This window comes from Sorex fumeus, unplaced genomic scaffold, assembly GCF_029834395.1.
Source record: "Sorex fumeus unplaced genomic scaffold, SorFum_2.1 ptg000041l, whole genome shotgun sequence".
NCBI lineage: Eukaryota > Metazoa > Chordata > Mammalia > Eulipotyphla > Soricidae > Sorex > Sorex fumeus.
In genome coordinates, this window is record NW_026606098.1 from 3,693,997 (window position 1) to 3,709,266 (window position 15,270).

The following is a 15,270-nucleotide window of genomic DNA, read 5'->3' on the forward strand; positions in this document are numbered from 1 at the left end:
TCTGAAACGTCTTTCTGGAGGGTTAGTTATTAGAGTATGAAAACCATTTCATAATAAGATGCCCTTTCCTATAACATGGGTCAGCAACACAAACCCTAAGGTAGTACTGGCTGTTTCAGTCTTTTTGTAGTTGTTTGGTTTTAGTAATGATGTTTCGATTGCTAGGTTTCATAATGACCTCCAAGAGGAAATCTATGAACATACTAGCTTGTGAGTCATCATATGTACGAACATAGGCCTTTGAAAGGAATATACTTGAGAACATCTACTGATTTCCCCCAGAATAAAATCAATAGATTACAAATCTAGATGCTAATGGTAGAGAGATACTTATCTGTTAGGTTGCTCAGAACCCGTGCCAAATAGCCCAGGGAACCCAAGGGAGCTCATGGGTCCAAATCTCGGACATGAGAGCGCATGCTCATGACAACTGGTTGGCTTGATTGGGTCACATTCTTCTATTGTGTTTCTAGGACGATGTGAAGTCAAACCTTAGATTCAGCAAACCCCTATTTTGTTTTTTGAAACAGATGGACAGGGAGACCATTGAAAACCTAAACCCCAAAGACCTAGTTAGGTAAAATGAAGGATTCTTCTTCCTTACTTTTAACCGTGAGGTACATGGACTTGCTGACGTCTGCGCCCACGTCATTGCTGACCTTGCAGAGGTAGTAACCGCTATCTTCTTCCACAACATGCTTGATCAACAAAGACCCATTGCTCAGGACCTGAATTCGGCCATTTAGGGCGATCGGTTGGAACTGGGGAACCCCAGCACCTGGAACAGAAGATAAAAGAGGAATAATGACACCATCTGCATAGATACTGGGAACACAGTAGGCACAAATTCTCCCATATTAATTAAAAGACAGCACAGGGCATAGGATACAGTCACCACCTACACTAAGACCCTGGCTTTTGCTGCTGTTGTTCTTTTTACATGAAAATTCTGATTTGGAGAAAAACACGTTCATGGAAAATAGCAAGATTTCAAACTCTGAAATAAGGAATAAAAAAAATCTTCCAGATAGTTTCTACATAAAAAGACAGATTTTTTGTATGTGAAGAAGCTGATAAATTACTCAAAGAAATCACAGGAGAATAATTATAGAAGTAGATACCACTTGGGCTAGTAAATTTCTTGTGTTCTCGTGAATTTCACATGAATGTAAACAGAGAATGCTCCAGAGACATGGCATTTGGACAGCTCACTGCATGCACTCAGGGGATGCTAGACTTCTTTACAAGTAACCTCTTTATTCCAGGCTAGAAACACAATGCTCATCAACATTATTCATGATATTAAAATAAATAAGTCAAACCATTGCACTCAGCTAGAATGCATTAACATCACTGCTTCCAATTACTTCTATCAAAAAAGACAATGGTGTAAATGTGTTATCCTGTTGATACACATGATTCAAAGGGGAGATATATAGAAAAATATTTTGAAAGTTCTTTTTGGGGGGGAAAATGTAAGAGCAAGGTCCCAGGAGTTTTTTGGGAAGGTGGTGATTTTCATGAAACTGTCATAATAGTTTCTCCACACCACCTTCCTGGCGACAGTGGGTCTGCATAGGAGGTATTGATGCAAACCTTAGGAGGTTGATAAGACTTCTATCTTCTCTGAAATAGGTAGGATTTCCAGCAAGGGTGGGGAGAAAGCCTTGGGTGCTAACCAATCCCATCTTCCTGTGGAAAGCTCGGATTGTGAATCAAATCAAAAGCTGTGGCTGATGGTTCAAGAACCTAGACTGGAGAGGTTTGGGCATCATGCTGGGAAGGTAGGAAACTTCAAACTCTGCATCTGAACACATGAGATTGAAAGACACTTCTCCCAGTGTCTGCCCCATGCAAACTGACCATTTGCCCATTGCTTCCATTTACAGCATCAAAGGTTGGCTGTGTCCACCTGTCCCTTATTTCCGCTTTTAGTTATCTCAGCCAACAAAGAGATAAAATAAGTTAATAAGGTGTTATAAATATTGAATAAGGACCTGCAGAGTTCTAAAAGAGGTTTGTTAAAGATCAAAATAAAATTAGAATACATTAAAGATTGAATTAAAAAGTCTATTTCTGCTAAGGATGAAAAAAAGCAAAATGATCCCACCTTGTCTCTAACAATGCCCAAAAATAGAAAACACAAATCATTCTCTTTCTTGAATGGCTCAGGGTTCTGAAGAGTCATACACTGGGTAAACTTGGTTGCAAAGAGTTAAGAACAGTGTAAGAAATTCACACAAGGCACTAATACCCAAGGTAATAAATACAAGGTAGCAAATCTTTTCAAGCTTTAAGAAAAGATGAAATCACACAATTTGGCACTATGTGGATGTAAGTGGAGGGCTGAGTGCAGTCAGCAGGAGAGAGACAGATACAGAATGATCTCTTTCACACGGTGGGATACAAGGAAACATTGTAAGGGATCAACAAACCATCAAAGGCCACTGAACCTGAGGATTGATCTATAAAACTGAGTTTACCTAGGAGTGGTGGGGGTATTTAGGGAGCTGAGAGGGGAGCCCAAGAGCCCAAAATGATGGATGGTGAAGGGAAGTGGACACTCTGGTGGTGGGTGGTGGTGTTTGAATGCTCTATGCGTGAAAGTCTATCGTTCACAGTACTAATAAGTCACAATGCCTCAATAAAACTGGAGGTATAAAGAACGAGGTAAGGATATATGGGAGTATCACTGTCCTCCTGTTGTTCATCGATTTGCTCGAGAGGGCCCAGTAACGTCTCCATCATGAGACTTGTTGTTACTGTGTTTGGCATATCGAATACATCACAGGGAGCTTGCCAGGCTTTGCCATGCAGAGGAGATACTCTAGGTAGCTTGCCGGGCTCTCTGAGAGTATAAAAACAATTTTTATTTGGCAAAGTACAGAAGGAGAGGGTCTAGGTTAAAATCATGTAAGAAGTAAAGAGATACATCCCTTGCCTCAACTGCTATCTGCTTTCAAGCACAAGGACAGATTCCACAAAATGTTGTGAGACACAAGTAAAAGTGTTATTTTTATGGCCAGAGAACAATTCATGAACAAAGCTTTGGTATGGAACAGGAGCTTTGTAATAATTATTATTTATATCTTTAAAGGTCTTGGAGCATTAGAAAGAATATTGAAACTGAATAGAAGGGAGAGAAGGATAAATAAGATGATACAAATGAAGATTTCCTTAAGCAAGTCAAACAGATGGTGATGGGAAGAGAAAGAGCTAGTGAACTTGAAGCTTGGTCAACAGAAATTCTTAAACATAAAGTAAAAAGTTCAAAAGAGTGAAAAGTAGATGACCCGAGAGTTCTGGAGCAACATCAAACATTCTAAAATTAAGTAACTAGAATCCCACAGAAGAGAAATAGAAAGGGCAGATCAACCATACAGGAAATAGAGAACTTTAATAGCGACATTCAGTTTGACTTTTTGACATTCATAAAAGTATGAATTCAACAATATAATATTAGTGTCAATATACTTAGAATATTTATCAAAAGATACAATATTGTGGGCCAAAACAGAAATTTCAATAAATTTTGTAAAAACCAGTGTATTTCCATTGTAAAAAATATTGAAACCAATAGAGTATTTCTAGAGACTAGCCCCCAAATATTTGAAGATTAAAAACCACTTTCTAAGTGATTTTACTTTCTAAGTAACTTATGAGTCAAAAAAGAAATCATCAGAGTAATAAATATTTATATGCGTATTTTAATGACTAATAACAAAAACATATCAAAATTTGTGTGATTGAGCTAAAATGAATGCTTTATTTAATTTAAAAGAGGTCACATATATGTGACTTAGTTCACCATAAGAAGCTCTTAGATTAAATTATTGAGGGTTTACTCTGGGGACAGGCTTAAGGGGTGGTTGGGGAAACTGGAGACAATGGTGGAGGGAAGGTGTAATGGTGGTGGTATTGGTGTTGGAATAATGATTGACTGTAACAAATAATCATGAACAATTTTGTAAACAACAGTGTTTATATAAAGTGTATGGGGAAAATTACAGATGTAGTCCTTACCTATTTCATGGAAACTCCAAAATAACACAGAATTGCTCTAAAAGTTTTATTAACAACAGGTGAGACATGATTGCTACCATGAGACCCACGTGGAAAATAAAATTTAATTTAATATACTTTAGTTTTAATAGTTGAAAACTTTTGGGGGTATGGTGCCGCCAGCAGGTGAATCTGTACCTGTGAGGCAAGTGAATCAGCAGCCTGATGGCATGGTCAGACTTTCAGATATCCCAAAATTGCTGCTGTACCTCTGGCCAGACCCCAAAAACTTGGGGCAAAGTTTACCAAGAAAGTAAATGGCCAAAAGTTAGGTATGTGGGAGACCACCCTCAAACCACCTCTGGCTCAGCTATATAATTGGAGGCATGGCTTCTCTGGTTCCTGATTGAACTGCTTAATGGCCATGATCCCAGAGACTCAGAAACAAATCTCGGAACCCAAAGCTTTTGGCAGAAATGCGTCCTGTTCCTGCAGTAGGTTACTGGTGCTAGGCACTCCAGGTGGGAATAGGTTTCATGCCTTGGTCTGTTCCCCCTGGCAGCGTGGTGACTGCCATCCTCCAGAGGCCACTGGACAGTCAGGTTTGGGCCTGCAGTGATGAGACACACGGGGACTCACCAGATGGGGGTGGAACTGGCCCTTTCCTCCCCATCCCAGAGAGGCTCTGAGTCGCCGCCTATAAATGGCCTCTCTGGCTCCTGATCAAGATGATTAACGGCCATGATCCCAGAGACTGAGGGCAGGTCTCGAAGCCCAGCGGCTTTGGGCAGAAATGCATCTGGACTGTATGAAGGGTGGCTGCCGCATCAGAGCTCACTGGAAAGCCAGGTATGAGCCAGCGGTGAAGGGGCAACTACAGTCTCATGTGAAGGAGGGCAGTACCAGCTCATCCTTCATGCCCTACTGAGGTCATGAGTTGCCTCCCACAGTGGCTCTCTGGCACGGCCAAGGCTCCAGAGGCAAAAAGACTTAATCCAGAGCCCGGCAGCTTGAGGCAGAAAAGTGAATGGACCATGTGTTAAATTACAGCGACATGCCTCCCCGGGAGGGAAAGGGTGTTGCTCCCTTCCGCCTCCCCCCCCCCCCCCCCCGCCCCCAGCAGCAGCAAGGTGGCTGCCTCCTCAGAGCTTATTGGAAAGCCAGGTATGAGCCTGCGGTGACGGGGCAACTGCAGTCTCATGGGAAGGGGGGCGGTACTGGCTCGTCCTTAATGCCCTATCGAGGTCACGAGTTGCCCCCCACCAGTGGCTCTCCGGCACAGCCATAACACCAGATAAACAGAAACCAATCTCGTAATTATCTGGCTCTTTGCAGAAATCCAAAATTATGTGGCCGCTATTGTGGCTGCATGACATTACATGATTCTCATAACCAGCTATAGAAAACAAAGTATTTCACAATGCCTTTTCAGCAATTCTGATTGTTGGAGGGGAGGAATTCTAAACAATAATGGTGCATCTTTTGTCGAAATAATGAATGCAATCAATGTAGAGAAAAGTTAAGTAGAAATCATCTGCCTCACAGGCATCGGGAAGGATCGGAGGTGGGTATATTGGGATTCTTGGTGGTGAAAAATGAGTACTGGTGAAGGGAAAGATGTTTGATCATTGTATGACCGAGACTTAAACCGGAAATCTTTGTAACTTTTCTCACAGTGATTCAATAAATAAATATAAGAAGAAAATAAATAAATAAAATTATGAAAAAAAAGTAAGGTGGAGTTCATGCCCAATTCAATCAGCTAATCAGTGGCTGAATAAATAGCAGTACTCCTACATAAAAAATAGTTGAAAACTTTTACAGATATAATGAGAATAGGCTTTTATTATATTGTATTAAATGGTTTTACTTTTCTTATTTACATAGGTCAATATCATATAGTAATCACAAATTGGTTATTACTGATTTATTTGCTATTCTAGTAGCCATTACTAAAGTTTTGTTGGAATAAGCAATATAAAGGAAATTTGTTCTATGCCTAAGAGGGCAGGTTGGTATTGGGAGGGAAATTGGGGATATTCGTGAAGGGAAGGTCACACTGGTGATGTTGGAACACTGGATGCTTAAAACAACTTTATAATGAACAACTTTGAAAATCATGGTGTTTTAAATTAAAATTAATTTTAAAAAGAAGCTCGTTGAAGAAGAGATGAGAAGAGATGATACAAACTAAAGTAGAGAGAAGAAAGGAAATAAAAAAGAAAACTGGAATTAATAAGCATCAGAAATAATATAAAAAGGAAAGCCAAATGCCTAGTCTTTGAAAGGACTATATAATATATAAATCTCTAGTTCTATTGATCAAGAAGTAAGAACACATAAATTGCATGTAACTATAACAACAAAGGCCATCAGTAAAGCACCTAATTGTGCTAAAACAATAGAAAAATATTAGAAATAACTGTGCCAAATAAATCTTACAACTTAGATTTGAGAGAAAAATTTCTTAAAATGTAAATTATTATGGTCACTCAAGAAAATTTACTGAGCCTTAATCGTCCGATAGCTGAACAAATTTTATTTGTAGTATAAAATGCACACAAATAACACTTGAAGTCCACAGAGCACAATAATAAACACTAAGACTTAGAGGTGAAATTATAACCAAGGATGCAAAACTGAAAACAGAGGCAGAGAAGACACTTTACAACCGAATTTATAAAGTCAGAATAATCCTTATACTAAAATTAGAGAACAATTGTAGAAAAAATTTGCATAGGCCAACAACCCTCACAATCATATACATAAAATTCTTAATCAAATCTGTAATCCTTAATCATTATCAAATAAGGCTGATCAACTTATAAAAATAACTTAAAATATTTTACTTATGAATGCAGATATTTAAGCATTTATCTATAGTTTCTAACATAATGCCTAATCCCCTTTTTAGCATAAAACACATTTTTATATTATTATAGGTCTATTCAGGTTTTTCCTGAATTCTCCTCTTTTCACTCTTACTAAATTGCGTATTTGTGGGATTTATATAGTTCATATTAATTTTAAAATGTACTGGTATATAATTATTGCCTCTATCCCTCTCGGAGAGCCTGGCAAGCTACCGAGAGTATCCCGCCCGCATGTCAGAGCCTGGCAAGCTACCCATGATGTATTTGATATGCCAAAAACAGTAACTATAACGGGCTTCATTCCCCTGACTCTGAAAGAGCCTCCAATACGGCAGTATTGGGAAGGATGAATAAGGAGAGGCTGCTAAAATCTCAGGACTGGAACAAATGGAGACGTTACTGGTGCCCTCTTGAGTAAATTGATGAGCAAGGGGATGACAGTGATGACCGTGATACAGTGATTGGCACAGAATTATTCACACTTATTAATTTTTAAAATTTATATGCCTACAAAAAAGAGAAGGATCCTGTTTTGGAGGAAAAAAATTTCACCTACTCACTGAGTTATGATTGTATGGAATTTCAGGAGTTTAACTTAAACCATCTGTATGTGTATAGTGCTGGCATTTCCACAATAAAAACATCTCATTTGTGGGATATAAAGAACACACTAAAGTAAGAACCAGTGGTCAAAGTCTTTGGAACTAAAGATGCTGTTTACAGCACTGAGCCTGCAAAGAGGAGTGATGGGAGCCAGCACAGAGAACAGCCAGCAGGGTGCTCACCAGGTTCAATCCCCGGCATCCTATATGGTGCTATGAACCTACCAGGATTGATCCCTGAGCCTGAGCACAGAGCCAGGATATGCCCTGAGCACCGCAGCATGTGGCCCAGAAACAAAAAGCAAAGAGGAGGGTGATTGGTGGGATGGGGCCCTTGGGACACTGACGGAGGCAGGCAAGCACCCAGGTGATACAAACATCCGTTGGTGCTGGGATGATGCATGCATGAGAAATATCAATAACAGCACTACAGATCTTGGGTATTTCAATAAAGATGGTAATAATAATAATTAGTAATTAATAATTGTAGAATAACACTCTTTTGTCCTTCCTCAGGTAGCTTAGGTTTGTCAGGTCACACCCATCTAAGGACACTGAACTTGTATTTAAGCAATGCCCTTTCTGTATGGACACAGGAAGACAGTTAATATTATGCTTTGTAACTTGGGACTTGATTGACTCCGAATAATATTTACTCCTGGGCATCTGATTTCTTGACTCAGTTGCCCTTAGTTCCTAGCACCCCAAAAGCAGGGTCCCGAAGAGGGACTGAATGGACCCAGGGCAAGTGGTGAGTTACCCTGGCATCAAAATGGGCCAGGCCAAAGAGCCATGATACTCAACTATAAGTTGAGGGCATGATCATGGGCAAATGCTGTCATGATCCAAAAGGAAGTAACGACAAGACTAGGACCCTGCTGGAGCTAGGAAGATTAACCTGGCCTGAGGACTGCGGAATGTATAGTGAGATGTTCTCAGGAAGAACCAAACTAAGTTTATATCTCTTACTGTGCTCATACAGAATGACATTGCTAGAAATATTAGAAGTAGATTTATTACAACTATTTAAGTACATTACTAACTGAGGTAAGAACACACCCTTGTTGGGATCCCACCCTTGAGCGGATCTCCTAGTAATCTGGAGTAATCTCTGTAGATGAGATTTTATCCTTGAGTTAATCTCCTGGAGGAGTGGTCTTACCTCTCTTTGTTGATTTGTCAATATTCAACCCACCTTTATGTCACTGCCTTATGTGACTGCTATATAAACTAAGACGGGAAGCTCGGGAAGGAGAGTCAGAGCAAGAGGGGCTCAAGCTTGAGAGAAAGAACAGCCGTCCTGATCCAGGCACACACAAGGCTCAAGAGCACCGAACGCAGGCAGTGAGAAAGAGCTATCCAGTGAGCCCGTGAACACACAACCTTCAGCGTGATAAGATTTTACAAATAATAATAATAATAATAATAATAATATCATACCACAGCCAAGTGAGCTTTCCCCAGAAATACTAGGTTGGTTTAAAATGAAAAATTAGTCAATGGAGTTCACCTTATGATCTATCAACAAAAGGACTACAATAGGATCACTTCAATAGATATGGAAAGGGAATAATTGGGTTTTGGTGGGGGTCATCCCAACAGTGACCAGCAAAACTGAAGGTCCATTTGGTGATTCTCAGCCAGCCAGACGTGGGGGTGGCAGGGCTGTGCAGCCCCCTGAGAGTGGATAAACTCGGAACCCAGCGGTGCTTGAGAGAGGAATAAATAATTTATAGAACTCAGCATCCATTACTGAGACTCATCAAAACTAGCAGTAGAATCAAATAATCAGATAAACTGGAAAGGCTTCTGAAAACTCTGACAATCCCCATTACATCAAATTGTGGAAGAGAGAATTATTCTCCACCAAAGAGCAATTAAAAATGATGCCCGGTCTTTTACTTTCATTCAATATTTTTTAGGATATTCTAGCAAAAGGAATAAGACTAGAAAATAAAATGAAGTGCATGCGTATAAGAGAAAGAATATAGCTGAATATATAAAAATCATTATTTATAAAGATTATCAAAACTGCAGTGCTAGAGTTAGTAAACTTGCATGCATAATGATTTTAGCAAAGTCAGGAGTACATCAATATCCAATTTTTTATGTTCATTTTATTTTTGTGCTTCAGTAAGAAGCTATTACATTTCAAAATAAAATTTGCATCAAAACATGAAGCAGACATACATTGAGGAAAGTGTGTTGAAGACTGGGCAGCCCCAAACTATAAAAGCTGTTGCTAAAAATAAAAGAATATTTCTGTAAGTGGAGTGTTGTATCATGTTTGGGGATTAAAAACTCTCAATAGTTTCAAGTGCTGAACATAATTTTCTATAAAGGGACAAACAGTCAATGTTTTAGTTTGAGCAGAAAGTAGTCAGAGAAAATGGCTAGAAATAAACAACCTCGTGTGTTCCAATTTATTTACAAAACATGTGGATTGTGAGCAATTAATATGTGCCCCTCATTTGCTGCTGTCTGATTTGAAAGTTTGCAAGAAGGATAGATGAGCTAGATGATTGTAGAGTGAGGAGTGAGAGAACCTACTAATATAAACGTTTCCAACAACTTTTGGTCACATATCTAAAACGTGAAGTATCGGGGGCTGGAGCGATATAGCACAGCGGGTAGGGCGTTTGCCATGCATATGGCCGACCCAGGTTCGATTCCCAGCATCCCATATGGTCCCCCAAGCATTGCCGGATGTGACCCAAAAAGAAAAAAAAAATAAATAAAACGTGAAGTATCACAACAGAATTCTAAGTAGAAGAATTTAGAAGCACATCTTGCACATGAAAATTGAAAATGACAGAAAATAAATTTTAAAAGCACAATGGTAAACTTTTTTTTTTAAATTTTTTCAATGTGTTGCTTTCCTTGGTATTACCTGCTGAGCGTTTTATGAAGTGAAAGTAAGTGAACTACGATACTTAGATTCATATCCCTAAATCTGTTCGCATGTTGGAAGTGATCAAAATGTATAAAAGGCAAAAGTATAATGGAAATATGTCATATAGATCCTTTTAAAATTAATGCTATGGCCATTCACAGAAGATATGAATACATGTTTGGCAAATAATAAGTCAGCAAAGGAGTGCTTGATTTATATATATATATATATATATATATATATAAAAGGTTGATTTTGGAAAAATAATTAGTGAAAGCTATCTTACCTTCTGGGGGTTAATAGATGAGAATTGCAATTTAGGAATCTGCGAATTTTTGGTCGGAAACTTAACAGCGAAGAGTAAAATGCCTGCCTTCCTTCTCAAGACCCCAACTCCATTGTTTGGAGGGATCAGAGCTCCCTTAATAAGGCAGAAGCATCCACTACTGTTCTAGCACACTCTGCTTCTTGTCCTTACACTGGCAAGGTTGAAAGCAAAGGCAAGACAATCGAATTCAACAGGAAGTTTAATTCAGAAAAGGATGGGAAGGGTCCAGTGGAAGCTGGGACAGGTGGTAGCCAAGGTAGGCAGCCCAGGGAACGTTCTTTCTGGAGAGTGGGTGAGCACTCTACGTTGGGTTTAAGGCCTGCAAGATGGGAAGAGAAGGGGGCTGGGAGGTGCAGGATGTCTGAAGGGGTGTCTACTATCTATCCTGGGGCTCTTCTCAGAGACTTTTCTCGGGGGCCACTCTCTTTCCTCCAAGCTCGCCCTGTCCTTTCACCTCCTGTCCCCAGGTAGTTATTTCTCAGTAGATAACCCTAAGGTGAGAATCCCTGGACAGTGGTCTCCCACCACTCTCTGCGAAGCTGAATCCTGCTAGCGGGTTTGAGGAAAAGTCTGCTCTGACTGAGAGCGGGTAGGACCCAGTGCCCTCTCAGTTCAGTGAAGCCGGAGAGCTCCTGAGCCACAAGATTCACTCGAGTCATATTTTCACACCTAAGTAATTTCTGCACAAAAATTAGGAGGCGATATGTACGCATTTTTTCAAGTTACTAAGTTTTAAGGATATTTGCTACGTAGCAACCGATCACCACCATACTATGAGAAATGATTTAATTAGTGTATCTTGCAGTTCCTCAGTTTTCTTGCCTATAAAAAAAGTGTATATTAATAGAAATTTTTCATAGGATGGTGTAGGCATGAGAGTTCTTAAACTTTCTACTAGGAGGCTGGGTGAGTACTCTGCGTTGGGTGAGACAGGCAAGATGGGGAGGGAAGGGTTGAGGAAGAGGATGGTGTCTGAAGGGTCAGCCACTGTATATCCAGCTTACTTTACATTGTACGCAGACAATGCTAGTGTTCACATTTAATTCTACTCATAATTATTTTATCACCCATTGACTTACTATCTTTACTATTCTACAAAAGAGCTGTGCGGTCATAGATGTCACCACTTACCAACCATTCTGTCAATAAAGAGGAAGATGCAGTCATAAGAAATCTCTTGCATTAATCTTTGGGGTGGAAAATGTGCAGAATTTTATGTGCAAAATTAATCCAAGTGATTAATCCTTGGAGTACATTTAATTTCAATAATACATTGAAAAATTATATTGTTGGCTTGCTTGCTAAAAGAAGTGTCAACTTACTTTTCTTGGACTGACTGGGGGGTTAGTTTTTTCTCAAACACCTTTACTGCTTTGACCAATAATACAGTAAAATCTCATTTTAATTTTATTTGAATCTCGTGATTTTCCTAATATTTGTTATTGTGTCTACTTTGTGATTGCTGATAAATCATGAATGTATTGGCAATTTGGATTTTTTAATAGTCTATTCCTATTCCTGAACTGAATATCTACTGTCTCCTTTAGTTGTCAGTTTAATTTGGCTCATAAAAATTATTTCTATGCTTCTATTTTATAAACGTCATCATTTTTGTTGTAGAATCTGGATTAGATGTTGAGCTATCTTTTTAATTATTTATATAATCAAGTTTCCTCTCTTATGAAAGATGATTGTAGATACCCGATAAATGGTTTTTCACTAATAAAAATTTTAAAAAATAAAAATAAAATGATCAAGGCCACAGCAATAGTACAGCAGGTAAGGCACTTCCCTTGCATGTGACAAACTTGGGTTTGATCCCCAGCACTGTATAAGTCCCCCCAAATACTGCTGGGGGACAATCTCCTAAATAAACTATCGAAGGCTATATTATAAAAAACAAAAGAGACCAGATATATGGCTCAGTAGTATGGAGCACATAGCAACTCATGCAGAGCCTTGAGTTTAATTCCTGATATCACATCAGCCTCCAAGTGCTGCTGGCAGCAATCTAAGGGGGCTCTGAGAATAATTAGGACCACTTTCCCCTCCAGGTCCTCTGGTACATGCTGGGGTGGCTTCTGTATAAGCATATATTTCTATATGAGCATTTATGGTTGGTTCTACATTTATAAGGATCAGGTTTTACAACCAAGAAATCCCTTCTTAAAGGCAATATGTTGTTTAGGGTAAGTATAAAAGATATTATTGGAACTTAAAAGTGGGAAAGTGTTGCATTTTAATGTAGTTTCTTACATTTGATGCCCGTTTGGAAAATCCATAAAGGTTATTGATCATTATCATGATCATCCTGTTGTTTGTCGATTGCCATGAGCAGGCACCAGTAATGTCTCCTTCGCCCTAGCCCTGAAATTTTAAAAGGAGCCATATTCAAGACTCTTTCAGGGTTAGGAGAATGAGACCCATCATTGTTACTGGTATTTGGCATATTGGGTACACCAGGGGGAGTTTGCCAGACTCTGCCATGTGGGCAGGTTACATTCAGTAGCCTTCCAGGTTGTCCAAAGTAAGAATAAGGTTATTGATGTGTTTCTTAAAGTTAAATAGAAATTGGGAGTCAGTTTGAGTCAAACATACATAAGCTGAAAATCTAGTTAAATTTTTAGTTTAAATAACAAATCCATGAGGTAACAAACCAGCAGCTTTCAGAAAGCAATGCGACAATCCTACATTATGTAAAATTTACAAAACCTTCAAAATTTGAAAAAAAAAGAGATGGAGTTGAAAATAATTGCACTTTGTATAGGTGAAACAATACATAACAAGACCTCCTTCTCTCAAAGAATTCTCACCTGAAAAAAAAAACGCTCTACAATCTGACACATTTGTACTAAGCAATTGCAGTACAAACTTTACCACGACTCTAATAATCTTAATTAAAGAGTGGGAAAGAATTACCTATTAATTCCTATCTACACCGAGCTTAGTATTTTCATTACTAAAAGGTCCTAAACATGAAGGTAAAGTAATAGTGCATTTGAAAAGCATTAAAATTTTCAAAAAAGTCAGATTATGAGCCTAAATTGAGGTTACCCATATTAACCAGACTAACAGTCAACCAACTCACCAATCCCAAAGACCAGTTTCAAGCCTTGGGGAGGGGAGGAGAAGGAAGGGGGTAGGAGGGGGATTGTGTAATGATTTGACAGAATTATCAGCCATCGACTTTAGATAATCCCTTACTGTAAAGAGTCCAATTTAACCCAGTGCACACAATATGTGAAATTATACTATCTCATTAGCATTAAGAAAGCTCTTTGGATAATCAGTTAGAAGGTACCTTCTGGAAACCAGAAGCCATTAATTAGTTGTCATTCTCTGTGGTCAACAAGGGTCAAACTGGCACCATTTTAATGCTCTATGGCATGGCGGGAAATGCTATATAAGGTGCACACTGAATTTCTGAGTACATTCATGTATGTGAACTTTCTTACATGCCTAGATAGGGGATAGGGGAGAGGGGGAAGAACCCTGGGTGTCACTATAACTAAGGGGCCACCGGGGAGCCTATAGCAAACACTATAGAAATAGAAATAAACACACTGTTTATTTCTTTTTATTTTTCTTTTTAGATGTCCCATGAAAGTTAATTAAAATTCAAGTTAACTTTCATCAAGTCAGAGTTTTACCCCGAGGATTCCTCCAGAAGCCTTTCCCACGGTTCATGGCAGGGTTGTTCTAGAATTGGCCTTGTTGTTTCTTCATTTATCGCGACATCTTATCATCTCATTCCTACTTTAGACAAACTGGCAGGCTACGGAATGTAACCTGCCCACACGGCAGAGTCTGGCAAACTCCCCGTGGCGTATCCAATATGCCAAATACCAGTAACAATGAAGGGTCTCATTCTCCTAAATCTGAATGAGCCTTGAATATGGCACTTTCTAAAAAAAAAATCTCAGGGCTAGGACGAAGAGACGTTACTGGGGCCTGCTCGAGGCAATCGACGAATAACAGGATGGCTGTGATTGTGATTGTGATTGTGAACTGAAGATGTGCCTGTTTTGACACTGTGTTCCTTGCCTTGTTAGCAAGCTTCACACTTTACACCTTTATCGATGATCTTTAATATCTGTACCCACACACGGTCCCAGTAAAGGTGTGCCCTCATTAAGGCTGTTTATTTCATCTTCTGCCTTTCTGTCTGGATTGAAAGCACTGGGTTAAAAGTTTGAAATCTGGGGTCCAGTGTTCTCTCTGAAGATGATAAGCACTTTTCTCGAGCAATTGTTCTCTGCAACCTTACTTTCATCATATTTGAAATGGGAGCGATAATCCACATAGTTACTATAAAAATCATTGTTGGCCCCAAAGGAAACACAAACAAAGGAATGAGAGTGTAACTGTCCATTGCAGTGACTGGAAGAGGTGATGAGTACGAAGAACCCTGTGGGATGGATGTGGCAAGACTTGTTAGAAGAAGAGAATAGTGTAAAAGGCTCTGTATTCCAAGCTAATGTAGAATACTGGAAGCTATTCCTTGTCATCAAGCAATAGAAGTTCAGACTCTTTGATCTGCATGGAAACCGCACAGATTTTTGGCCCAGCATG

The 15,270-nt window shown here is 39.2% G+C and overlaps 1 protein-coding gene across 3 annotated transcripts in view; it reads right to left on the reverse strand.

Annotated features, from left to right (window-relative positions):
- DSCAM (DS cell adhesion molecule) overlaps positions 1-15,270 on the reverse strand; it is a 647,956-nt gene that overhangs the window by 179,427 nt on the left and 453,259 nt on the right. For all 3 annotated transcript variants that reach the window (XM_056119325.1, XM_056119326.1, XM_056119327.1), the window contains exon 11: positions 605-778. In XM_056119325.1, the coding sequence (XP_055975300.1) occupies positions 605-778 (174 nt within the window). The remainder of the gene's footprint in view (positions 1-604; positions 779-15,270) is intronic.